At 38.2% G+C, this 27,127-nt stretch overlaps 1 protein-coding gene across 1 annotated transcript; it reads right to left on the minus strand.

Annotated features, from left to right (window-relative positions):
- Positions 1 to 2,260: 2,260 nt before the first annotated feature.
- LOC145572927 (protein FAR1-RELATED SEQUENCE 8-like) lies at positions 2,261 to 2,815 on the minus strand. The gene has a single exon (XM_081631767.1). It carries the CDS (start codon positions 2,813 to 2,815, stop codon positions 2,261 to 2,263), a length of 555 nt encoding a protein of 184 aa, XP_081487893.1.
- Between the last annotated feature and the right edge of the window lie 24,312 nt (positions 2,816 to 27,127).

Here is a 27,127-nt window from a genome sequence, read left to right on the forward strand (position 1 = left end):
TTATTTTTATGTTTTGTTTGTATTAAAAATTAACTATTGCTTTGATTATTGATTAGAATTTATTCAATATGTGCAGTACTTTTCAGATTGTTTATGGCCCAACTATAGCACAGAGCAAATTGATGAAGTGAAAACTGAGTTGGCACGCCACTTCTTTACTTTGCTAGTTGATTTAGGAAATTAAAACCAATTGGTGGACAAATAATTTGTTTAGATTTCTTATTAGTTTAATGTTTCTCAGATTCTTAAAGTTAAGATTATGAATGCTTCGTATTTTTTTTCTATTACAATGGACACCGTGAAACTTATTGGTTTTTTAATTTATTTTATATATATACAATCCATTTGGTTGTGTAAATTTAGTTGTGTTTGAATTTATTGATAATCAGATTAAGTTCTTAGTTAATTAACAACAACGATTCAAGATCTTTACTTTAACAACAAACAAACTATTCACATTAAAAACGGTTAGAATATCAATATTGACAGTGGTTAAATGGGTAGTCTAATGTTGTTAACACCATACATTTAACAACGGTTAGAGTAATCGTTGTTACATGATACCCCCCTCTACAACAACGATTTCATGTACAACGATTGTTAACCGTTATCTATTGCTATTTTGAATCGTTGTTAATTAGAAATATTGTGGTAGTGCTGGCCTTGGTACTTTTTGTGACTCGGACACATGCATCGGTGTGCTGCCTAATTCAGCCAAACTCTTATTTTCAAAGCCCTTTGGACGCCCACGACGCCATTTTTGAGATAAAGGATCATGAATCACATATGCAGAGTTGTTGTGCCCTCCTTCGCAGCCAGACGGTTTTTCTGGTATCAGATCTTAATGTGCCTTGGACATTGAAATTGGTGTTCTACCTGGCCCTTGATGGGGATTAGATGATCCAATTTCATAACAAGGGAAACTTGAACACTCAGTTGGAGCATTGGCTGCCAAGTGTTTAGCATGGCGTACTTTTATTTCCGCTTGAATCTTTGACACTGCTGTGCGAAATGCCTCAACTGTATCATTTTCCACTGCAGATGCTTTGTCGCACAAAGCCTCGAGATCATGAATCAGGTTGTTCCAGGTTCTACATTCTTTGATTTCACTGGGATCATGATAAGCCACCTTGACTCGTGTGTGCCTCCTCGGAATATCCTTCCGCTAACGATCAATTATATACTTTAATGGAATATCTTTAACCTTGTTATCATCCCAAACTCTAATGATGAGCTTACAAAGAATACCATCCTTATCAAACTTGCGACAGTGACAGGTAGTGTAATTCGTGATAGGGTTGAAAACAAGTGAGTAAAACCTCCGGTGTTCGGTGATGATTTCTTCACTTGCTCCTTGAGGAACGAGCCAAAATGTGTTTCCTTGAATATAGTGGATTTCAGTTTCACTAATAACTTTCTCACCCTAAGGAACGACATAAAGAATCCTTGAGCATTCCTTTTTCACTTCTTGAAACTTGGAATCTGTGTAGATTTTTTGAAAAATCTTCTTTGCTCTGAATCCACTGACAAGGAGCCTTATGTATTTCGAATCTCTTGCGTCAGCATCTACCTCATTGGTGGTCCTCTTCTTCATTTCTTTGCAATATTTTTCATGGAACTCACAAAGCTTAGTTTTTCGTGTAACAAATCCATAAAAAAAAACATGTTAATACTCTTTACTCTCTGTGTTGTCTTCATACCAGCCAAAAGTACTCTTTCATGTAAGTTGGTATCCACATGTGGCTCTCAATGAACAACTCTTGTAGCTATTCATTATCCTCAAGCTTGTACAGCTTCATTGCATCACACCAACGACTCACAAATTCTTCGACAGTGAAACTTTCATATATTATTTCCTTTAAAAGGTTTTTGAACTGCTTATACCTATGATACAAAAACACAATCAAGATGTATCAACAGCAGGTCAGGTTTTAAAAGAGTATAAAACGAAGCTTACAATAAACTACTTACAAGGCACAACTTCCAAGTCTCTCGGGGAGTTTCCTAAGTATATGCCATATACACCAACGATGACGTGTATTAGGCATAATTTCAGCTAAAGGCTTCCTCATTGCAGCTGCTTGGTCAGTTGAATAGAAATGGGCGCTTTGTTCCCCATGCAAGCTAACCATTGTTGGAATATCCAACGAAAAGTGTCACAGTCTTCGCGTGAAACAAGAGCACAACCTAATAAAATGAACTGGCCATGGTGATTTACTCCCACAAAATTGGCAAATGGTAGCTCGTACTAATTTGTTAGTTATGTGGAATCAAAACACACCACATCTCCAAATTCCTCATAAGCCACCCGACTTCTTGCATCAACCCACAACACATCCTTTAGACGACCCTTCTGATCCAACCTATGGACATGGTAAAAGTTTTGATTATCAGCCGGCATATAATCAAAGTAATCCATCATTGCCTGTGCATCTCCCCCAGCCATCTTCAGGCGCCTATGCTCATAAACCTCGTGTTGCATATCCTTCACATTCGGCAAATTCTTATTCTTCGTGCCTAAACACCCACAAATTTGCGTCACCGGAACACCTTCCTCGTAATAATTAACTAACCTCTTTCGTACACTTGAGGTCATATTCTTCAAACGATACTCTTTCACCAAATTAGCCATACTTGGTGAAAGAATATGAGTATGTTCTAAGTGGGCGGTTTTCAATACCCATAGGCCATCACTTGAAAGACTAGCATATATAATAGCTAAGCAGAAACATTTTTTGGATTTCCTTTTACCATGTGCAAGCTCATCCTCACAAATGTCACCATTCACATTACCTACACAGCCACCAACATCCATTAACTTGGCCCTTTTCCTTACCTCCCGTCTGGCCCTCATGTCTGGCAAACCCTAACATTCAAACCTCCATGTGATCCTTCTTATCCTTTTGGAACTGTTAGAAGCAGCTTGCACCTTACTAACCCCAAATCCACACTGCTCTGCATATGTTTTGTAACACAGCTTAATGTCCTGCCAGGATTTTAAAACCATTCCATTTTTTGGAGGGTCAATAGTGGTTATCACACTGAACTCATTCGTGGACACAATAGTCTCAATTGTTTGAATTATCTCATTTGGGGAGCAATTCTACACTGGACTATTAGCTTTACCATTTCTAGTGGGCAATGGTAAAGTGTGTTGTAGCATAATGGTTTTGATGATGAGGAACTTGAACTAAAAGCAAACTCAACTAATAAAGATTCTCTAGTGTGTGATTAGTCAAGGTGCAGATTGATCTTGGTGATTGAAGAACCATCTGAAACTAAGAAGACTTCAAGAAGATCTTTATTGAAGAAGTTAAACAAATCAGAGGAAGAGTTCTCTAACAAGAACTAAGTTCCCTAACAGGAACTTGAAGACTAGCAGTTAAGTTCTTAGGTGGAACTTGATATGCTTGGAGCCCAAGTAATTTACCTGATCAAAGTGCGGCGCAGCAATAATAGTTAAGGTTTTATCTTAGAAATTATTGTTAATATGGTAAGTAGGTTAGTGCACGAAATTTATTAGAAACGTGATAAGTTTGCTTGGTAAATAAAATAAAAATGGAAAATAATAAAAGATAGATTTTAGAAAAAGATTTTCTAAAAAGATTATTTTCTCTAAAGTCGATTAGTTAAAAAGATAAGTCTTTTAATAAATATCTTTTTATACTTATTTTTGGAAAAGATTTTATTCCACTTGATTTGCTAAAACCGTGTTTAAAAGATAAGTTAAGTTAACATATTTATCTTTTTAGAAAACCTACTTTCTATTCAAGTGTTACTTGTATAAATAGTAGAGAGCAAAATGATTTAGGTTTTTGGTGAGTTCTTGCGTGGAGAAATCACAGTGCTTTAATTAAGTAAGTTTACCAAGCTTTTAACTTATCATATTAGTTTCGGATTTCGTGCATTGCTTACTGTAGACACCTAAAAATGTCTCCCCAAAACCAAACCCGATGATGAACAACCTTTCACTGCCACTATTGGTCGGGTTCAGTATTTAATCCCGAGAGTGCTTAAAAAATCGTATTTGATTAAATTCATATTTTAAAACAGTCTATGGATTAGTCTTGATGTTTGGTAAAAGCATGGTTTTAATTTCAGCCCAAACTTATTATTTAATTTTAGCCCAAACCTTTTTTATTTTATTGTTTTATTATTTATTTTTGGCCCAAACCTTTTATTTATTTTATTTCCTTATTTCAGCCCAAATAATAATAAATCAGAAAATGGCCCGAAATTATCAATCGGCACTTAAAATGCTGAACAAAATTAGGGTTTAAAATGTATTTAGACGGAAAAGCAGGCTGGGAATTCCCACGCCACGGCAGGTACCCACCGTGTCACGGGAATCCTTCCCGTCTGACGGTGGGATTTCCCGTGACACGGGAAGTCTGCCGTGACACTGGAATTTCCGTATCTTTTCCGCGTAAACCCTTAACGCGTTTTCTTCCCCGTTTACTGAAAATTTCCCGCGTGACGCCAAAAATGCACCGTGTCACGGGAATGATTCCCGTCTGACGGTGGGACTTCCCGTGTCACGGTACATATTGCCGTGTCGCGGGATACTTTTTTAGGGTTTTATCATTTTAGGGTTCCGTGTGCTCCCTCAGCACATTTTCTCTATAAATACCCCCTCATTTCTGATGTACGGGGCATCAATTAATTCTCGAATTTATTTTTCTCTCTTCTATGCTTTAGCCTAAAAACTAGCCTACCCTTCTCATTTCAAAATTCCTTCTTCAAGTGCTCAAAGGAGTCCATACTTTACTCGTGGTTCTGTCCTTAAGCCAAGGCGTGAAAGGTAGAACTGTTTGAGGGTTTGGCCCCAAATCAACTCTACTTTATTTAATTTAATTTAATTGTTGTTTTATTATTATTTCCTTGAAGTTACTAACTCGTTTATTATTTTGTAGTTGCAAACAAACAGAATCAAAGTAAGAATTATGTTCCTTTTATTTCTTTTATTTTTCTAACGATTTTATATTGTTGGAATTATGGTTAAATTGCTTCCAATATTAATGTTTATCCTATTATATTTTTATGATCACTATATTGCATGTTTAAAGGGAATATGTAAATGAAAATCACGCCTAATAAGATAATTTGGACAGCCGGTTTAGGTTCCTTTTTAATCTTGTTGTTTAATCAAGTGATCAAGATATTTTAGAATTATGTGTTGCATTAATATTCAACCAATTTAGCTTAATAATAGTTTGGAGCAAATTGAATATTTTGTTTGTATGCCTTTGAGATCACATGAATGCTTTTCAATATAAGAATCGAGTAGAGGCCAATACGGGCGAATGTGACTCCATGACTCACTTCGTACCATCATCCCCGATCCTCCTTTCGTGGTTCCGAACCATATGGAGTTAGTAATCTCATGGATTATGAATGGGGTGTAATCTTCACGGGTCAATCGTTGTTGCCTTTGTTGTCCCTTATTCGTGGTTGCCTTTTATGATCCGTGAACGGTTTACAAGTTCCTTAAAAACTTGTTGGCGGCTCCCTACTTTATTTGTCCCTAATCGTTGTCCCTAATCGTAATGTCAATTCCCACTTCCTATGAGTGCCAAGCATATTCACACATGCTTTAACGTAGGCGCACTTCAAACGACGCCTACAATTTGGCGACTCCACTGGGGAGGATTCTTGGTTATTTATCGATTTGAGTGATCGGTATTTAATTAAGATGAGTGGATGAGACTTGAAAGATTCTTGAAAAATATTCCTGTGATTAATTTGGCATTTTTGCATCTGCAGAGACGTTTTAACGTCGTATTCAGGTCTGTCCCGTAGGAAAAATTGAATAACTTGGTTGCGTACGAAGGAAAACAGGGTATTTAATCACAGTCAACTTCATTTGATTTTTCTGAAAAAACGTATGTGTTCTACATGCGTCTTAGCCCCGGGGGATTTAAGTCTATCAACCCAAAAACACTCATGGCAATAAGGGTTCATCCGGTCATTAAATCCACCCAAACCATGGAGACGAGTTCGATTTCATCACGAACTCGCGGAGCCGCCCGTTGGCATACACCCTCAAGGGAGGCTGCCTTGCTAACGCGTCCAAACTCTTAACCATGGTACCCTTTGACACCCAAACGCTTGACCATAGTCGAACATAGATCTTGACTCTAGGTTGCGAACTTTTTTTACATCATCGTGCCTAAATGCTATGTGATTTTTTGGTGCTAACCTTCATGTGTTTACTCTTTTGTTTAATCCATGACCGAGGGTTTTTATTTTCACATAGTAATTAGTATGGACCTAAAATCGATTAAAATCTGGAAAATCACAAAAATGACCTGGAACTGTGCACCGTGTCACGGCATGTTCTGCCGCGCCACGGTGAACAGTGCCGTGACACGGGGCTTTCTACCGTCTGACGGTGGACTGCACCATGTCACGACAGTCTGCACCGTGACACGGTGCCCAGGAAAAAAGTCCTGTCAGTTTTTTCTCAGTTTTGGTGCGAACGTATGTGGTGGTTGTGTCCAGTTTGGTGTCATGTCTAGCCGTACGGTCAAAACACGCGTCCATAACCTCACTTAATCACTCACATATCGTGTTCACACACTTTTTTTCCTTAGTCGTGCACTACTTTTTGACCGTATTTTAGGGTAGTCTTGTTTTTTATGTCGTTTTTTTTCGGAGTAAGTCGGATGATATCCTCCCATATTTTTTTAAAATAATAAACAAGTAGAATTTCAAAATTATAGTTTTTTATTTAAAAAAAAAAAAAATCTGTTTTCTTTTTTTAATCCTGATGGGTTAAGGTTAAGTTTGGTCATTAAAGGTGTGTTTGTTTTGGTGTCACAGCACTTGGTCAAGAAGTAGGGGTAGATTGTTACGGTTCGAGTCCATACCTCAACAGCCTCTCATACCAAAGAGGCGTACAAGGAAACCACCTCAATTATCTCCACAAGATCCATCTCCAGTTTACTTTCAACCAATGGCTACTAAGGAAGACATCGAGAACCTCAACAAGACAATTGAAAAGTTGTCTAACATGATGCAGACACTCACCACTAGAGTCAGCACGGTAGAACAAAACAATCAAAACAATGTCACTACCGCTACAATGGACAAGATTAAGGAACAGATGAGCAAGATTTCTGAAGAATTCACTTATGTGGAACAGCCTGTCACCTCTTCGTCCATAAGAGATAAGCTTCCTGAGAAGCACGGTGGACCTAAAAAAAAAAAGGATTTCTGCCGCGACACGGGACATTCCACCGTGTCACGGTATAGTCCACCGTGGCGCGGTGGACCTGAGCGCAAAAAAAAATAAATAAATAAATAAATAAATAAATTTGCCGTGACGCGGGAATCTGCAACGTGTCACGGGATTTTTCACCGTGACACGGTGGAATTTCAGGTGTTCCGATTTTTTTAGTGAAGCATTCTTTGCGATTTCATTATTTGTTCGAGGTTTTTATTTTCATTCTTCCATTGCGTCTGACTCCTTGACTCGGATAATTGTAATTTTTGGCTAAAATAAATATGATATTATTGAAATAAATGTGACTACAATTATTGGCATCATACGCCTTATTTTAAATAAAAAATTATAAATCAAAAGCAAAGCAATACTGATCTAATCCCTCTTCACTTTAGGAACCTCATTCTCCTTTTCAATTAGGTCGGCCTTCACCATTAATGTGTCTTTTGTAGCCCGAACGGTCACACCCCTAGTCGAACTTTCACCCCTTTCACCTTTCTTAAAATTCTTCGGTTGTTTCTCTCTATAGACCATCTTCTCTTTACCCTTCCCTTTCACATAACTCTTCCTTTTCGGCATTATAGGAGTCTTAAACTCAATCCCTTGTGTTCTTGGATCTAGACGATCTTTAGGAGGTGCTTTCACTACTACAAAAAGTGGAAAAAGGAACGCATAGTACACAACGGTTAAGTATGATAGGCGATCTAAAGGATTTTATAGAATGCCTTTGTTAGATGAGAGTTTTGTATGTTGAATCTTATAGAACGCCTCCTTGGTTAACCATTCTATTTGATTTATTATTATTTTTTTATAAAAATATGATTTTACATAATGAACACCTTTCATGTATAACCGTTCTATTTGATTTTAAGATTTAAAAAAAACCTAGATAACATAACCCTAGCACAACTTTCTATCCTCTTTCTTTCTTTGCTCTAACTTTTCAACCGCCGCGCTTAGTGCCTTCAATCTCATCCCATCTCAAAAATTTCCTCTTTCTCTTCTCTTCTCTTCAGACCCGATTAGAGTTCCTACCTCCATTATAACTGATTGGTTCATTAATAAGGAAAAGGAAGCTTTGACCTTAAAGACTCTTGACAATGGCGAGCAACAAGGATGATAATATTATTCCTGCAATTTCCATTGCTCCCATGGCCACGATTGATAGTTATAAGTTTTTCCGTTTGATCAATTTCAAAGCAATATCAACCTATCGAAGTCAATGAGATCCGATTTCAAGATAAAGCATTCCTCTTTTATTTCATTAAATTTCGTTCAATTTAGTTTTTTCAGATCTTGTTAGTTGTTATGGTTTATATTCATCCAGTTTCATTTTATCATTTTTTTAACTTAATTTTTTTTTTCAGATGTAATTTTATTAAGGTTTTAGTTTTTTATTTAACATGTGCCAAAATTAATCCAAATTAATTAATTCTTTTTAATTTTGTTGAACACTTCTTCAAAAACCCAACAATGTTTGGTATATGATCGAAAATTTTGTGCTGTGTAATACTGATATAATCAAATTCTTATGATTTCGATTTAGCTGTTGGATTTTGTTTGATTCTTAATCAGGTATTAATAATTTTGATGTTTTGAAAATATATTTCTCAAAAACTTCGAAATTTAGATTTTTTTTCATTGTCAATTGTTCAATTTGGAAGATTTTTTTAACAATCTAGAATATTTGTTATAATTGCTGGACATGTCTTGTTGATTCAATATTCATATGTTTCTTTTCATGTTGATGCAGATTAATCGATCATAAACAAGAAGATAAAGTACTGCATATATGGTTTGTTACTGGTCAACAGTAACGAAAGATAAGAGATCCTAGTAGATTTATTTTTTTATTTGAAACTTGTTATTCGTTTTTCATTTGCGAAATTGTATGAAAATTTTATCAATTAAATTATAAGTTTTGATAACTTTTCAGTGCTTGATAATTTGGTAGTTGGTATCTTAATTTGACTTTTACTATGTATTTATTACGAGTAAGTTTTTCAATTTGCAAATTAGCTACCTAAAATCTCGCAAATAATTTCATTTTTTTTAAAAAAAATAGGAGGAATAGAGAACCGTTGGCATACCTAACCGTTCTCTTTAACAAAGGAAAACAGAACGGTTATGTATGAGGACCGTTCTCTTTTCCTTCATTATTTTCTAATTTTAGGTGGGGAATAGAGAGCGGTGATCAGACACAACCATTCTATATAGTTGAGTATATAAAACGCCTGATGGAACCGTTTTATATACTCTATACATCGCTTAGCAGAAGAACGGTTATGAGGTGTTCTATAAAGCCTATTTTAACCGTTCTCTAAACCATTTTTTGTAGTAGTGTTTCTTGTTTCCAAGACGACTCTTCACATCAGACTTGCGTGATCCGAATCGTTCCCTCCTACTTCTAAGGTTCAACCATGTCTTGTATGCACTAGATAAAGGAGGAGGAGCTTGGTCACTTGCAGAAACGGTCCACAAAGGTCTTCCAATCCAGTAAGTCTCGTACTTGTGAACGTTACTTTCATGCAACGATACTTCACGAGGACTATCGTTATAGCGTGGAACTACTTGTTCAAGTCCATACTGCCGCATCAGTCGAGAAGGACAATAAAAAGTCAGTTTTGAGATACTAGGAACACGGCAATATGGAGTATCATTCGTGCCAACCATCCTAGTAAGCCTCCACCAAGGCACCACCCAACGAATGGAAAATTCCCTCTTTGCAAAGAAATTTTTCCAGTCTTCATACGACATGTTCACAGAGTAATTCTTCTTCCTGCGGACTAGGTCGTTAGGGCCATATTTTTCAACATCGTCAGGGGCTTCAAATAATTCTAAACGCTCCATCAACCAAATCTGCAATATATATATATATATATATATCAGTCGTTGAAAAAAAAAAAGGTGCAGATTCCCGTGACACGGCAGAAACCCACCGTGACACGGTGCCTGTTTTGTGTCACGGGAGCTACTCGGAGCGTATTTTTACCTGCAGCAGTAACAAAGAGCCCTTCCTGATGGCTTTCCGGTCTGCTTTTGCTTCGTCAAGGCCACAAAATGTTTCTCCAAGGCACGTAGGCATAGGAGATCTCCCAGATTCGACATGTTCAAGCACAGACGCTAGACAAGCATGTCCTACCCTACCGTTTGCAAATAAAAGCTTGCTAAACATGCAAAAAATATATGCCCTTCTACGATATACATGATAAGACTCAGAGATAGGACGATTAAAATATAAATTTGCAAGTTTTTCTAAGTCTACCTCATTACCACATACAATTCTATTTAAATCTGGATCTGTTAGATTCAGATGGTGTTCAAAATCTTGGTAATAATATTCACGTAGGGTACGCATGGCAATAAGATTTCTAGTAGGAAATCCAAAGATTGCACCGAATTCCTCCGGCAGGGGACAGATTTCATCGTAATCAAATTTAAAACAATGTGTTTCTGGACTCCAATAATCTAATGCTGCCCTAAGAAAATCATGTTCAATCGCTACATGTCGCAGGGCTAGTAAACCCCTGACATGAAATAATTCTAACTCTCTTTTGTCAGCATTGGTCAAAGAATAAGACCAGTCGCGCAATGTGTTATCAAAATTCTGAGACATTATTATTGAAATATGAAATTCTAATTATTTTGTGTTTCGTAATTATGCATATCATGAATATACTGGTCTTGTTTTATAGCAAAACCGCTCGGAACTATTCAGAAATTATCTTTTCATACGCGTAAACCACACCGCTGTAGAATACGCGTCCGTGACACGGGAAATCCCACCGTGTCACGGGAACTTTTGCCGCGACATGACAGTTTTTGCCGTGACACGGTGTACAGTGCCGTGTCACGGCACCCCACGCGTTTTCTTTTTTCATCTTTTCCCGTATCTATCCCGATTTTTTTTAGTATTTTATCTTCACCGTTTATTTTTCAGTTTTCTGAGAGTTTTATTCCTAATAAAATTCTCAACTTTTTTATTTTTATTTTTATTTTTATTATCTTTATCATCTCATTTTATTTTATTTATTTATTCATCACTTTAATATTTTATTTTTTTTATTTCTCTTTATCATTTTATTTAATTATTCTATTTATTTTTACTTGTCTTTTTATTTCTTTTTCTTTTGGGGAAGGTCGGTACCCTCCACTTACTCCACTTACGTTTTTTTGTCGCGTCATTAATAAATACACGATCACACACAATGAGTCTCAAGCACACACTAACACACACTAATAAATACATAAACCGTGAATAATGTACAAAATGAGTCATAATAAACAGTGTCAACTGTCATCACAGTATGTACAAATAAAGACCCTCGGTTAAAAGTCTCTAGAACCAGAATCAGTATCATCTCCACCCTGTGAATACGGGAACGGTGAGCCAAAGAGTCCCTCCATCATCCGAGTACGGGGAGTAGTGTCCCTACTAGTCCCTGTGACTCCAACAGTAGTCAAACTCAAGGCAGGACCCGTCCAACCGGCAAACGGTGTAGACTGACTCAAAGACACGGGAATCTTCGGTGAAGGCATCGTCCCATACATCGGAACTGAGAACAAGCCCGACACCGGTGGAGGAATCCCAGACGATGGAGCTAAAAATAAACCAGGATCCACGGGAGTCAAAACAGGCCCAAACTCAGGCTGTGAAGGCTGTGAAAACGACTGTCGCTGCCCCTAACTCTGACCCGGAAAGCGCTAGGAAGACTGAGGCTGCTGCCACTGAGCCTCCTGAAACGACTGAGTAATCTGAGGCTCTCGCTGAGACTGAGAACGCTGGTGAATCCCAGGAGATCGTCTACCACGACCAAGCTCCTCCTCGTCCGAGCCTCTATGCCTTGAGCGCGAGCGGGACCTCCGTTGCTCCTAAAATATACAAAATCAAAAGGTGTCAACAATGCAAAATAAAACAAATGGTAGAAGTGGAAAAAAATGAACATACCTCAAGAACATCGCTAGAACTGCTCCGACAACTCGCACCACGCCGAAGCTTGATGATGCAGTACTTCAGGGCGTCAACCAACTTCATGAATCCCATCATCTCCGAACGGTTAGGCTGAGGATAAAACGAAGAAAAGTCAGTAACAAGCGGTGTTAAAAGGATGAATAATGCATCAAAAAACTTACCGACTCAAAGACCTCGGGCAGAGACTCCTGCGTCTATCTATAACCCTCTGGCGCGTCAGCAATATGGTCCTCGGTAATACCAATCGGCCCCGGGTAGCGGACAGACTGAGGCGGAATCTCGATCCTCCCCACAAGGCAAATAGTCGTCTGAAAATATGATTGAATAATCAAGTTATTCGACTATTTAAAATAAAGACTAGTAACAAAGATCCTTAAAAGAAATCATACCTCAGGAAGACGGGGTGGAGGAGCCAGAGAGGGAAGCGAGTCCTGCGCATAATCACCCTCCATGTACACAAGCTCCTGCCAAGGAAAAGTGTAGCGCTCTCCCCTGTATATCAACTCCCTAATCAAGCGCGAGTCCAGCATCGACTCTGGTGGAGATGAGGGCACCACAAAGCGATCGCCGCTATGCTGACGAACGACACGCTCCCCCAAATACCAGACAAAGCGTCCGGTACCAACCAAAATGGTGCGGTGCGCTGAAAGACGCAAGGCCTCAGGAAGATCAGTCATCCCGGCCCAAGGACGATACTGGACATCAATAGCAACCTGAAAACCATAAAAGGTTGGCATGAAACACCGGAAATAACGCCAGAGAGAAAATAACTGGCAACGAAACTAATTCTTACGCCAACGGAAGAGGTGCTTCGGCGTAGCAGCCCGCGCAGCGCAGAGGCAGACTCCACCCGTGACTCTCCTCGGTCACGCCAGCTGGCCCCGACAGGGAAATCATGAACCGCTCCACGACGCCGTCGAGGAGCTAAGCCTGGGAAGTACTCGTAGAACCACAGCTGCAATGAAAAATAATCTTTGAGCACATGAGTCGAACAAATTAAAATAAAACAAGAAGGGGAAAAGATCATCACCTCTACGACTCTCCACAGACTGTATGATGGGAGACTCGTCGTTCAGCTGCCGACAGCCATGACGTAACGATAAGAGAAGGTCGGAGTATCCGAGGCTGGCCCAGCTATAGGATCCTATGTCACTGATCCTGAATAAAGAAGGGAGGTAGCAAAGGAGTGCGCGTGAACTCCTATCAGGAGAAAGAGTCATAGAGATCAGAATCAGAATGAAGATCCGCACTCGCTGCTCAGCCGATGTCTCCTCCATGTCAAAGCCACGAGCTAGAACTAAAGCCAGCTCCGATCGCCCGCTCCTAGGACCACCTCGAGGCACTGGTCGGGTCCTGATATGCTGAACGATCGGACCTAACAAATTGGCTGCCTCAGCCGCTCCCCAAGAAAGATCGAACATCTGAGCTACGGCCCGGTCGGTGAAGCGCAACCCGCTAATCATGCTGAAGTCCAGAGGGGACACTGTCATCTCCCCCCAAGCAAAATGAAAAGTGTTGGTAGTATCCCAAAAATACTCCAACAATGCATGAACGACTGTCGCACCACAACCTCGGGGGCTGCGAAACCCTACGACCGCCGTATAGAAATCTATTAAACCAGCCGATTCCCATAAGGCGTTCATAGCAGGATCCCCTGTAATGATCTGGTGAAGTCGAGGAATCAAGTCTTCGGCTCCAGAACCGTGGTGGCGAAGCGTGCCGTCGACTATGCCAGAGAGTGGGCGATGAGAAACGTGGTTCTCACGACAGAAAACCAACTGGTCTGGAGTCCACAGAGGTGGAACCCACCTACCTCTACTCGTAGAAGCCTGAGGCTCGGACTCTAAGAAATCGTCGTCCATACCCTCAGGAATAGTGGGAGTGTCCTCCCGAAAAGCCTGACGCCGATCATGGGTGGAAAGATCGCGATCCCGTCGTCTAGGCATGCTATTGTAAAAATAAAGATCTAAATGCTTAGCATCATTTCCTAAGACATTTAATTCGAGTTGCATTTTAATAAAAAAATCTAAATGCTTAGCATCACTTCCTAGGTTATTTAGTTGTTTATCGCATTATACGCTAAATTTTTACCTCAAGGCTAAAAATTGGCAAAATTATGGAAGTATTTATAGTATTTAGTTTCTCCATGACAAACTAATACTACAGTTCTCCTAGCCGCATGATACTATGTTCTCCATGACGATATAGTACATACACGAAATATGTTTCGGAATTGCACAAAAACAACGAATCAACACATCATGACAAGATCTACCACCAATATTTCACCATTTCAAGTATAAAGAAGTAACATGAACAACAAGAACATCATTTCACAAAAAGTAGTACCCAAAAATGGTGATTTGCTCAATTCTCCATCAAATCATGCAATTTTCGTCTCAAATTTCTCACAAACACACATACATACATATACAAGTAAATTCATGGCAAGAATTTCAACATGAAACCTCAAAATCAAAAATCCCCAAATGAATTTTTTTATGAAATTACTCATTTGAAGCAAATTAGAGACAAAAATCAAAGGAAACTTACATGGATCCTTGTGGAGAATCGAAAATGAGAGAAGTTGCAAAAAATTAGAGCAAAAGTGATGAGAATTCGAGCCCCGAAACTCGAGAAAACCGTGAAGACAGCAGCGCAGACCACCGCGACACGGTCAGTCAATGCCGTGACACGGTGAGAAGGTCCCGTGTCACGGTGAATCTGGGACGCGACGGAGCTCCGGCGACACCAGCGGCGGCTTCAGGCCACAGCAGCACGACGATACACAACAACGCGGCAGTGAGCAGCAAGCAGCAAGCAGTAGCGGAAAATTTTGAAAAAAAAAAAGGAAGCAGAACCGCCGTAACACGGTAGGTTATGCCGGCTGACGGTAGAAGCTCCGAGCACCGGTGAGAAGCCGCCGAGACACGACAATCCGAGCAAAAAGATTTTTTTTTTCTTTGGGTGAAAATCGAACAAGAAAGAGAAATGGTAGATGAGCAAAATGGGAGAAATGGTTGATATTTAAAGCCAAAAAATCCCGTGCAACGGATCCCGTTCCCATGTAACGGTCATATATTGTGTGGTGCACATGCTTTGACTGGTCAAAGATGCCAATTGACTGGTTTTCAGCCAACAGGATTCCCGCGTCACGGGAGTTTGCTCCGCGACACGGGAATTGATCCCGTCTGACGGCAAAATTTTACCGTGTCGCGGGATGCTTCCACGTGGCACGGGGTTCAGAATATTCTTTTGCACTTTTTTCTAAGCTAGCTGCGAATATTTCTGGTATTTTTTATCAAAGCTGCACGATTTTCCGCGCAAATTGGACAGTTATTTTTTCGGTAAAATTATGCGGAAAATTCTAACTGACGGTTGGAGGGTACCAAAATTACTATTTTGCCCCTAGAAGCATTAAAGTCATTTTGTCGATATTTTAAACACCTAATATAGTCGGATAATCGACTTGAAGGTGTGAATCATCTGCGGCCCACGTTCGGGGATAATCGAACCATCATACACTTGCAAATTTCAGTGATACAGTAGTCGTCGGCTTTCCTCAAGCATGGAAAAGCGTTATCGGTGGATTTTTCTTCAAGTATAGAAAACCGCCAAGTCGGCTTTCCTCAAGCATGGAAAGCGTTATCGGTGGATTTTTCTTCAAGTATAGAAAACCGCCAAGTTGGCTTTCCTCAAGCATGGAAAGCATTATCGGTGGATTTTTCTTCAAGTATAGAAAACCGCCAAATTCCTTTGTCGGCTTTCCTCAAGCATGGAAGGCATTATCGGTGGATTTCTTCAAGCATAGAATGACACCAAGTTCATACACCGACTTTCCTCAGGCATGGAAAGTATTATCCGGTAGGTTTCTTCAGGCTTAGAAAACTACCAAACTCTTCAGTCGGCTTTCCTCAGGCATGGAAAGCGTTTCAAAAAATGTCACTCGGTGGATTCCTTCAAGCATAGGAAGCTGCCAAATTCGTTTTTCACCGATACACTGGTGCCAGATACGTATTCTATCCTTTTACTCTCTTATCTACGGAATTAACATTTTTCTGCAGGTATCGGTGCATACAGAGTGATTTAGGATCGCAGAACGTCTTAAATCATTCTCCGTCCCTATCGACTACTTTGACTGTCGTTTTCGAAACTGACGTTTCTACAAACTCAGTCAAAGTGGGGGCTTATGTAGACACCTAAAAATGTCTCCCCAAAACCAAACCCGATGATGAACAACCTTTCACCGCCACTATTGGTCGGGCTCAGTATTTAATCCTGAGAGTGCTTAAAAAATCGTATTTGATTAAATTCATATTTTTGAACAGTCTATGGATTAGTCTTGATGTTTGGTAAAAGCATGGTTTTAATTTCAGCCCAAACTTATTATTTAATTTTAGCCCAAACCTTTTTTTATTTTATTGTTTTATTATTTATTTTTGGCCCAAACCTTTTATTTATTTTATTTCCTTATTTCAGCCCAAATAATAATAAATCAGAAAATGGCCCGAAATTATCAATCGACACTTAAAATGTATTTAGACGGAAAAGCAGGCTGGGAATTCCCGCGCCACGGCAGGTACCCAACGTGTCACGGGAATCCTTCCCGTCTGACGGTGGGATTTCTCGTGACACGGGAAGTCTGCCGTGACACGGGAATTCCGTGTCTTTTCCGCGTAAACCCTTAACGCGTTTTCTTCCCTGTTTACTGAAAATTTCCCGCGTCACGCCAAAAATGCACCGTATCACATGAATGATTCCCGTCTAACGGTGGGACTTCCCGTGTCACGGTACATATTGCCGTGTCGCGGGATACTTTTTTAGGGTTTTTATCATTTTAGGGTTCCGTGTGCTCCCTCAGCACATTTTCTCTATAAATACCCCCTCATTTCTGATGTACGGGGCATCAATTAATTCTCGAATTGATTTTTCTCTCTTCTATGCTTTAGCCTAAACACTAGCCTACCCTTCTCATTTAAAAATTCCTTCTTCAAGTGCTCAAAGGAGTTCATACTTTACTCGTGGTTCTGTCCTTAAGCCAAGGCGTGAAAGGTAGAACTGTTTGAGGGTTTGGCCCCAAATCAACTCTACTTTATTTAATTTATTTTAATTATTGTTTTATTATTATTTCCTTGAAGTTACTAACTCGTTTATTATTTTGGTGTTGCAAACAAACAGAATCATAGTAAGAATTATGTTCCTTTTATTTCTATTATTTTTCTAACGATTTTATATTGTTGGAATTATGGTTAAATTGCTTCCAATATTAATGTTTATCCTATTATATTTTTATGATCACTATATTGCATGTTTAAAGGGAATATGTAAATGAAAATCACGCCTAATAAGATAATTTGGACAGCCGGTTTAGGTTCCTTTTTAATCTTGTTGTTTAATCAAGTGATCAAGATATTTTAGAATTATGTGTTGCATTAATATTCAACCAATTTAGCTTAATAATAGTTTGGAGCAAATTGAATATTTTGTTTGTATGCCTTTGAGATCACATGAATGCTTTTCAATATAAGAATCGAGTAGAGGCCAATACGGGCGAATGTGACTCCATGACTCACTTCGTACCATCATTCCCGATCCTCCTTTCGTGGTTCCGAACCATATGGAGTTAGTAATCTCATGGATTATGAATGGGGTGTAACCTTCACGGGTCAATCGTTGTTGCCTTTGTTGTCCCTTATTCGTGGTTGTCTTTTATGATCCGTGAACGGTTTACAAGTTCCTTAAAAACTTGTTGGCGGCTCCCTACTTTATTTGTCCCTAATCGTAATGTCAATTCCCACTTCCTATGAGTGCCAAGCATATTCACACATGCTTTTAACTTAGGCGCACTTCAAACGACGCCTACACTTACCTATCATAATAGGCGTCTTATATTTGTATTGGTTGGGTTATTTGGGTGAAATTTATAGTTTGTGTTACATACAGTTTTGTGTTAGCTTCTTGGTGAGGCTGTGAGTTTTGTACTGGGGTGGTACGGGTATTTAGTACTTTGGCAGTATGTGTAGTACTTTGGTGGTACGAGTGAATCTAAGTGTGGTGCTTAGATTGGATAGGATAGGGTCCTATCAAGTAGCAAGTCCAGTGAGGAACTTTTGAAATAAAGGTCTGTGTCTAATAGGTTGTAACTTGGTGTTTGCCCTATTATAGTGAAGTGTTTTGTGTTTGAAATCCCTAAGGTAGGGTCGAGGTTTTACTTCCAGTTGGGCCCTGGAAGGTTTCCACGTAAAATTTGTGTGTTTTATTAAGTTCCTATACGCATTGTTTATTTATCCGCAAAAAGTAGTCATTAAGAACTCTATACAATTCACCCCCCCTCTTGTATTAATCGTCTCAACTAACAATTGGTATCAGAGCAAGGTACTCTCGTATAAGCGAATAACTTTACTGAGTAAGTTCCTAGAGAGATGAATTACAAAGAGAAACTTGAAGAAGGGTATTCTACCCAACGTCCACCCATGTCTAATGGTAAGTTTTACACCTAATGGAAGATCAGGATGGAGATCTTTATTAAGGCAGAAAATTACCAGGTTTGGCGTGTTATTGAAGCTGGTGATTTTGAAATAACCATAACCAATGAAAAGAAAGAGGTAGTTCCTAAACTTAATTCTGATTATGATAAAGAAGATTATCATAAACTTGAACTGAATGCTTTAGCCATAAAGTATTTGCATTGTGGACTTAGACCTTATGAACATAATCATATCATGGGATGCAAGTCTGCTAAACAGATTTGGGATCTACTAGAAGTAACTCATGAAGGTACAAATGAGGTAAAACGTTCTAATATTGATTTGTTGATGTCTAGATATGAAAGGTTTGAAATGCAATCAAAGAAAACTATAGAGGAAATGTTTACTAGGTTCAATGATATTATTAATGAACTGAATTCCCTTGGAAGACACATTCCGATTGATGAACAGGCTAGGAAGATCTTGAGGAGTCTACCACAAGATGAACGATGGAGATCAAAGGTTACTGCTATGCAGCTATGCAGGAAGCTAAGGACTTCACAAAGTTCAACATGGAACAACTAGCTGGATCATTGATGACTCATGAACTACATCTGAGTTCCAACTCTGAAAGTTCCAAAAACAAGAGTCTGGCACTTAAGGCTCAAGACTCAAAGGAATCAGAAGCTGATGAGGAAGAAATGGCAATGCTAGTCAGAATGTTTAAAAGGATGATGAACTACAAGAAGTTAGATAGGAACAAGAAATATGCAAGTTCCAGAAACACAACTTGTTTCAAGTGTGGCTCGAAAGATCACTTCATTAAAGATTGTCCATTACCAGACGGTGAGAAAGGAAAGACAAAGGGCAAGGAGAAATCCAAAGAGTCAAGAGTCTACAAACCTTACTTCACCAAGGACAACGTGAAGAAAGCCATGTTAGCTGCTTGGGGAGATTCAGATTATGAGGAAGAGGAAGAACAACCACCAGAGGAAACTGCCCGTCTATGTTTGATGGCCAAAATTGATGAAAAGGCAAAGCTGAAGGAATTAGAGTCTGAGGTATGGTTTTCTCGAAAAGAACTTAGACATTTCTCTAAAGAAAACTTAATATTAGATGTCTTGGAAATTCAAGAAGAACTTAAAGGTTTGCATAAAGCTAAACATAAAAGTGATGAAGCTTTGGTTACTTTTAAATAAAACAGTGAGTGGGTTGATAATCTGAAATTTGATATTTAATATAGATTCTTTAGTCTGTTTGATGATAATAATTATTTAAAAGAAACTATAGACAGGTTGAAACATGATAACATAATGTTGAATGTGGAACTATCCTTGATGAAACTCTGTCTTAATGCCCCTGATTCTGAAGTTCCTCCACTTGCTTAATATCCGAATTTTGAAAAACTAAAATCTGATTTGGAAGATATAAAAGCGGATAAAGCAAGACTTGAGGGGGAACTTGAGAAAGCTAGGAAAGGCAAACAACCTGTAGATTACAGAGTTCCAGACTGGATCACCAAAGCTCAAACCAAAAGAACAGAAGGTTTGGGTTTCAAAAAGAAGTTCCAAAAGGAAAAGAAATATGTTGACCTGCCCAGTAGTATAGTTTGTTATTTTTGTGGGAATACTGGACACAAACAGGTTAAGTGTCCTAAGAAAGAAAAGAGTACACAGAAAAACAAAAAACATGTAGAACATATTTGGATCGAAAAGAATAAACCTACTGTTGTTACACAGGAACCCAAGGAAACCTGGGTTCCTGAACCTAATGTTTGATTTCTCATGCAGGTTCCAATGAGGGGGAACAACACTTGGTACCTCGACAGTGGTTGTTCTAAGCACATGACTGGAGACAAATCTAGATTTCTCTCACTAGATGCCTACTATGGGGGAACTGTGACCTTTGGTGATAACATGACAGGAGATATAGTTGCTATTGGCAAGGTAGGAAGGTCAAGTTCCCATGCAATTTATAATGTATTTTTGGTCGAGGGTCTCAAACACAACTTGTTGAGTATTTCACAATTTTATGACAAAGGTAACTCCGTAAGCTTTACTTCTAATAAGTGCAGAATCATTCACAATGACACTCGGAACATCATCTTAGAAGGAACTCGTAAAGGAAACACATATGTTGTTGATCTTAACGAAGTTCCTAATAGCAGTTTAACATGTCTTAGTGTCATTGAGAATGATCCTTTATTATGGCACAAAAGATTTGGTCATGCAAGCTTTAGTCTACTCGATAAATTGAGATCTAAGGAACTAGTGGAAGGACTTCCATGTATTAAGTTCCTGTATGACAAAGTGTGTGATGCTTGTGTTAGAGGAAAACAGACTCGAGTTTCTTTTAAGTCCAAGAAAATGGTAAGTACCAAAAGACATTTGGAACTTGTTCATATGGATCTATGTGGTCCTATGAGAATCCAAAGTAGAAGTGGTAAGAGATATGTTATGGTTATTATTGATGACTTTTCAAGGTTTACTTGGGTTTTCTTTCTTGTGAGTAAAGATGAAACGTTTGATGAAACGTTTGATGAATTTGTAGCTTTTGTAAAGAAATAACAGAGAAGAACAGGCAATCCATTGATACACCTCAGATCTGATCATGGCACTGAATTTGAAAATTCGAAATTTGATGAATTTTGCACTGAACATGGAATGGATCACAACTTCTCTGCCCCTAGGACCCCTCAAAAAAATGGAGTGGTGGAACGCAAGAACAGAAGCCTTGAAGACATGGCTAGAACAATGTTGATCTCAAGTGGCTTGCCTAGGAACTTCTGGGCAGAAGCAGTGAATACAGCATGCTATATTCTTAACAGAGTATTAGTTAGAGACATCACCAACAAAACTCCTTATGAGTTGATCAAAGGGAGAAAACCTAATATTTCTTACTTTAGATCTTTTGGTTGTAAATGTTTTGTTCATAACAATGGTAAAAGGAACTTGGGAAAGTTTGGTGAACGTAGTGATGAGGCTGTATTCTTAGGATATGCCTCTAATAGTAAAGCATAAAGAGTTTATAATAAAAAGACAATATGTGTTGAGGAATCTGTACATATTATATTTAATGAAACTGAACAGTCTTTAAATGATGTACAGGAGTGTGATAATGATTTCGAAATTGGACTTGTCCGCAAGTCAGATCTAGATGAAAAAGCAACATCATTGTAGAAGCAGCAAGTGGAAATTGGTGAGCAAACGAATCTGGAAGAAAATGAAGAACCAGAAACGAAGAATGCTCCAGGAACTCCTGCTCAAGAACAAGATCAAAATCAGAATGAGGAGAATCCTGTTGAGGTTCCAATTGAGGCTCAAGAACAAGTTCCTACAGAAGAACCAGTCAACAATGATCAGGAAAGATTATTGTATCCAGTGAAGGACTTTACACCTAAACGATGGAAACATCATAAATCACATCCTGTTGATGCAATCATGAGTGATATTACAAAAGGAACTCAGACTAGATCTCAGCTTAGGAACTTTTGTGCATTCTATGCATTCCTTTCTTCTATGGAACCTAAGAATTATGTTGAATCTTTAACTGACGCAGACTGGATTAATACTATGCAAGATGAACTAAATGAGTTTGAAAGAAATAAAGTATGGCATCTTGAACCTAGACCCAAAGATAAGAAGACAATAGGCCTAAAGTGGGTGTTTAGGAACAAGCTGGATGAGCATGGTATTATTGTCAGAAATAAAGCAAGACTGGTCGTACAAGGTTTCAATCAACAAGAAGGAATAGATTATGAAGAAACATTTGCTCCATTAGCCAGGTTAGAGGCTATTCGTTTACTTATTGCTTTTGCTGTTTATATGGGATTCACGTTGTTCCAGATGGATGTAAAATGTGCATTTCTAAATGGTTTTCTAAACGAAGAAGTCTATGTGGAACAACCTCCTGGATTTGAAATCTAGAGTTCCCAAACCATGTCTACAAGATTGACAAAGCTCTCTATAAGCTAAAGCAAGCTCCTAGAGCATGGTATGAAAGATTGTCAAAGTTCCTATTACAAAATGGTTTTAAACGTGGCAAAATAGATAAAACTTTGTTTTTAAAATCAAATGGAACTGACATATTAGTTGTACAAATTTATGTTGATGATATTTTGTTTGGTGCAACTAATGAATCTTTGTGCAAGTATTTTGCTGACCTTATGAGTGGAGAATTTGAAATGAGCATGATGGGAGAATTAAATTTCTTCCTCGGACTGCAAATAAAGCAATCTGAGAAAGGAATTATGATCCATCAACAAAAGTATATCAAGGAACTAATCAAGAAATACAAACTTGAAAATGCTAAGACAAATGATACTCCAATGGGTATTGCAACTAGATTGGATGATGATCCATCTGGAACTTGTGTTGATCAACCTATGTACAGAGGTATGATAGGATCTTTACTTTACTTTACAACTAGTACACCTGACATATCTTTCAGTGTAGGTTTGTGTGCTAGGTTCCAAGCAAACCCAAAGGAGTCTCACCTGAAAGCAGTAAAGAGAATCCTTAGATACTTGAAAGGAACTGATGACTTGTGTCTCTTTTATCCTAGAAGTGACTCATTTAATTTACATGGCTTTACTGATGCTGACTATGCAGGTGATTTGGTGAATAGAAAAATCACTTCAGGCATGGTACAATTCTTAGGACCTTGTTTAGTTTCTTGGGGTTCCAAGAAGCAAAACATAGTTGCTTTATCTACAGCTGAAGCTGAATACGTGGCAGCAGCAGCATGTTGTTCACAAGTACTTTGGATAAAACAACAGGTTAGAGATTTTGGTACATCCACATTAGGCATCACTTTCTAAAAGATAATGTGGAGCAAGGGAATATTAAATTGGAATTTTGTAATACGGAATATCAACTTGCAGATATTTTGACCAAACCCTTGAACAGAGAGAGATTTGAGAAATTGAGACTGGAACTTGGAATGATCAAACTGAATTGATTGCTTCTGAAGTTCCTAGATATGGCAAAGTCAAGAATAATGGAAATAGAGCGAAAAGAGCATTTAACACAATTTTGGTGTGATAAGCATAGCTGAAGTGTCACCGTTGTTAACTACCAAAGGTAAGTTCATTAAATTGCCTAACTGTGTAAGTTATTAAATATATACATTGCACATATTTAAAAAGCGTGTTCCAACTGTGTATTTATAGAAAGTTTTTGAAAGATTCATCCAGTAATTTCAAAATTGAAAAATTAATTGAATTTGTTCAATTAATGACTGAACAGTGAAACCCCTTAAATTCCTTCACACCGCTTCATTAATTATAAAAAGCTGATTTCACCGACTTCTTTCACCTCACTGTCAAATCAATTAACCCCTTCTCAGTAAAAACTCTCTCGAACTTTAAAAACCTTCCCTAAAACAACAATGGTGATCATTGCTGAAATTGTCTCTTCAGAAAACTCTCAACACTCCGAAAATACTATTCAAGAAGAAACATCTCCTTTAGCCATGGTGAACTACAAGTCATCTTCTACTTCAAACAAAACTCCTGAAAACACTAAAAACTCATCTCCAAAACCTAAAGAAGTCAAAAGTAAGAGTGATCAAGGAGAATCCTCTGTCTCAAGTATTCTTCAACGGCTAAAAGAGTGGAAAGAGAAGAAACAAAGTGAGCAGTCTCTTGAAGAGCAAATCGAGGAAGTTGACGATTTTGCTCAAGGAAAAAATTCAGAAGAGACAAAAGAGGAGAACGAAGAGGAAGAAGAGATGAATGAGGGAGAAGAAGATAAAGAAGATCAGAACAATTCAGAAAAGGAAGAATCAGAAAAGGAAGATGAAGAAGAGGAGGTAACTGATCAAACCGAACTTGAGTCACAGGCAGGGAGGTATGTTGTAGGACATCGCATTGATCTTGTTTGGTGTAGGAAAGCAAGGTTTTTAGAATTTCTTGATTTAATTAAGTTCCAAGGTTGGGAATTCTTGCTATCAAGATTTTCAGCAAATTATCTGTACCCTGTTGCTATGACTGATTTTTGTCAAAACTTTCAAGCAAAATTAGGGGTAATTTCGAGTGTTGTTGATGGGGTAAAAATTGAATTAAATATTGAAACCCTAGGTAAAATTCTGAAAACACCTACAGAGGGTTATGAGTCATATATCAAAGGAAAGGCCAGTGTCAAAGTAGGTAACTATTTGACAGGCGACATTGTTGAGGTCTTAGGTGGTCAAAGGGGGAAGAAGGTCATGAGTCACAATGATCTAAGTCCCTTGAACAAATTGTTGTTTAATCTTGTAGGACAAAAGTGGGGTATGGAGCCATTTTGTCTATTGTGTTTAAAAATGCTGGAGTGGTTCTGAAGGGTAAATATGGGGCTTTGGATGAAAAGCCAGAAAATGTGATTAATGAGGAAACTTTAGCTGGGTTGAGTTTGGAGGTAGTGAAAGAAAAAATTCAGAAAATAGAGAAGGGAGAGAAAAAGAAAGAGAAAGTGACTGGGAAAAGGAAGGAAAAGGCTGTGTCTAAGCAGCCTGTGAGAAAAAGCAGGAGAATTTCTGCCAGTGTTATTCCTCAAACAAGCATGGAACCACCACTGGAGTTGGATGTAGAGGAAAGCATCCTCAATGGGCAAGTTGCTGAATTGGTGGACAGGATGGAAAGGGTTGAGAATCAGGTGAAGGATTCTGCTGGAAAACTTCAGATGCTGACCTGGAAAAGCTGGTGCAGGGGCAGGGGAAGGAGTTAAAGGAACTTAAGAAGCTTGTGCTAAAACAGGACAAGGAACTTCAAGAGCAAAGGAAGTTTCAGGAAGGACTGAACAAGGCTCTACAAGAACAAAAGGAGGAGTTCCTGGTGAAAATCAAGGGTCTTGAAGAGAATCTGGAAGCTTCTGCACAACAGACAAAGGAGGACTACAAGAAAATTCTGGAGTTTCTAGAAACCTAGCTTATCTCCTGTCCTTTTCAGCCTAGCCTATTTTCTCTACTTCAGTCATGAACAAGTTTAATTTCTGTTTTAATGTTTGAACAATTAATATTGGTTGTAAATTTTCTTAAATTGTTCAACTAGATGATATATATTTTGGGTTTTTAATGACTAATTGGAACTTTGCTTATACTTGTGTGTTTATGTATGTATTGAACACTTATGCAGAAAGGTAGAACTTGCTTGAGGTAGCTTAGCAGCGCTGCCTTCAGTTTCCCACACTCGATGAATTGCTTGTGGGGTTGTGGCTAGATGCTTAATACCTTGAAAAACAGAACTTTTTGATAATGCCAAAAGGGGGAAAAGAAGAAGCAAACTTGGAGGCTATAGTTGTTTTGGGTTCTAGTTAATAAAGTATCAGAAATTTCTCTGATATGATACTGGAGTAGTTTAGTTTATTTTTGTTTTTTGCTTATTGTTTTTAGTTTATTTCTGTTTTTGTTTATTTTTGTTTTTATTGCTTTTAGTTTAATTTTTGTTCTGTGAGTGTTTACTTTTTGTCAATAAAAAAAAAATCAATCAAAAATACGACCTTCTATTTTGTTTAACTTGTTCTAGAGTTTGCTTAAGTTTGTCATCATCAAAAAAGGGGGAAATTGTTGAAGCATAATGGTTTTGATGATGAGGAACTTGAACTAAAAGCAAACTCAACTAAAAAAGATTCTCTAGTGTGTGATTAGTCAAGGTGCAGATTGATCTTGGTGATTGAAGAACCATCTGAAACTAAGAAGACTTGAAGAAGATCTTTATTGAAGAAGTTAAACAAATCAGAGGAAGAGTTCCCTAACAAGAACTAAGTTCCCTAACAGGAACTTGAAGACTAGCAGTTAAGTTCTTAGGTAGAACTTGATATGCTTGGAGCCCAAGTAATTTACCTGATCAAAGTGCGGCGCAGCAATAATAGTTAAGGTTTTATCTTAGAAATTATTGTTAATATGGTTAAGTAGGTTAGTGCACGAAATATATTAGAAACGTGATAAGTTTGCTTGGTAAATAAAATAAATATGGAAAATAATAAAGATAGATTTTAGAAAAAGATTTTCTAAAAAGATTATTTTCTCTAAAGTCGATTTGTTAAAAAGATAAGTCTTTTAATAAATATCTTTTTATACTTATTTTTGGAAAAGATTTTATTCCACTTGATTTGCTAAAACCGTGTTTAAAAGATAAGTTAAGTTAACATATATCTTTTAAGAAAACCTACTTTCTATACAAGTGTTACTTGTATAAATAGTAGAGAGCAAAATGATTTAGGTTTTTGGTGAGTTCATGCGTGGAGAAATCACAGTGCTTTAATTGAGTAAGTTTACCAAGCTGTTAACTTATCATATTAGTTTCGGATTTCGTGTATTGCTTACCTATCATAATAGGCGTCTTATATTTGTATTGGTTGGGTTATTTGGGTGAAATTTATAGTTTGTGTTACATACAGTTTTGTGTTAGCTTCTTGGTGAGGCTGTGAGTTTTGTACTGGGGTGGTACGGGTATTTAGTACTTTGGCAGTACGTGTAGTACTT

The sequence above is a fragment of the Chenopodium album genome, chromosome 2 (genome assembly GCF_948465745.1).
Source record: "Chenopodium album chromosome 2, dcCheAlbu1.1, whole genome shotgun sequence".
Lineage (NCBI taxonomy): Eukaryota > Viridiplantae > Streptophyta > Magnoliopsida > Caryophyllales > Amaranthaceae > Chenopodium > Chenopodium album.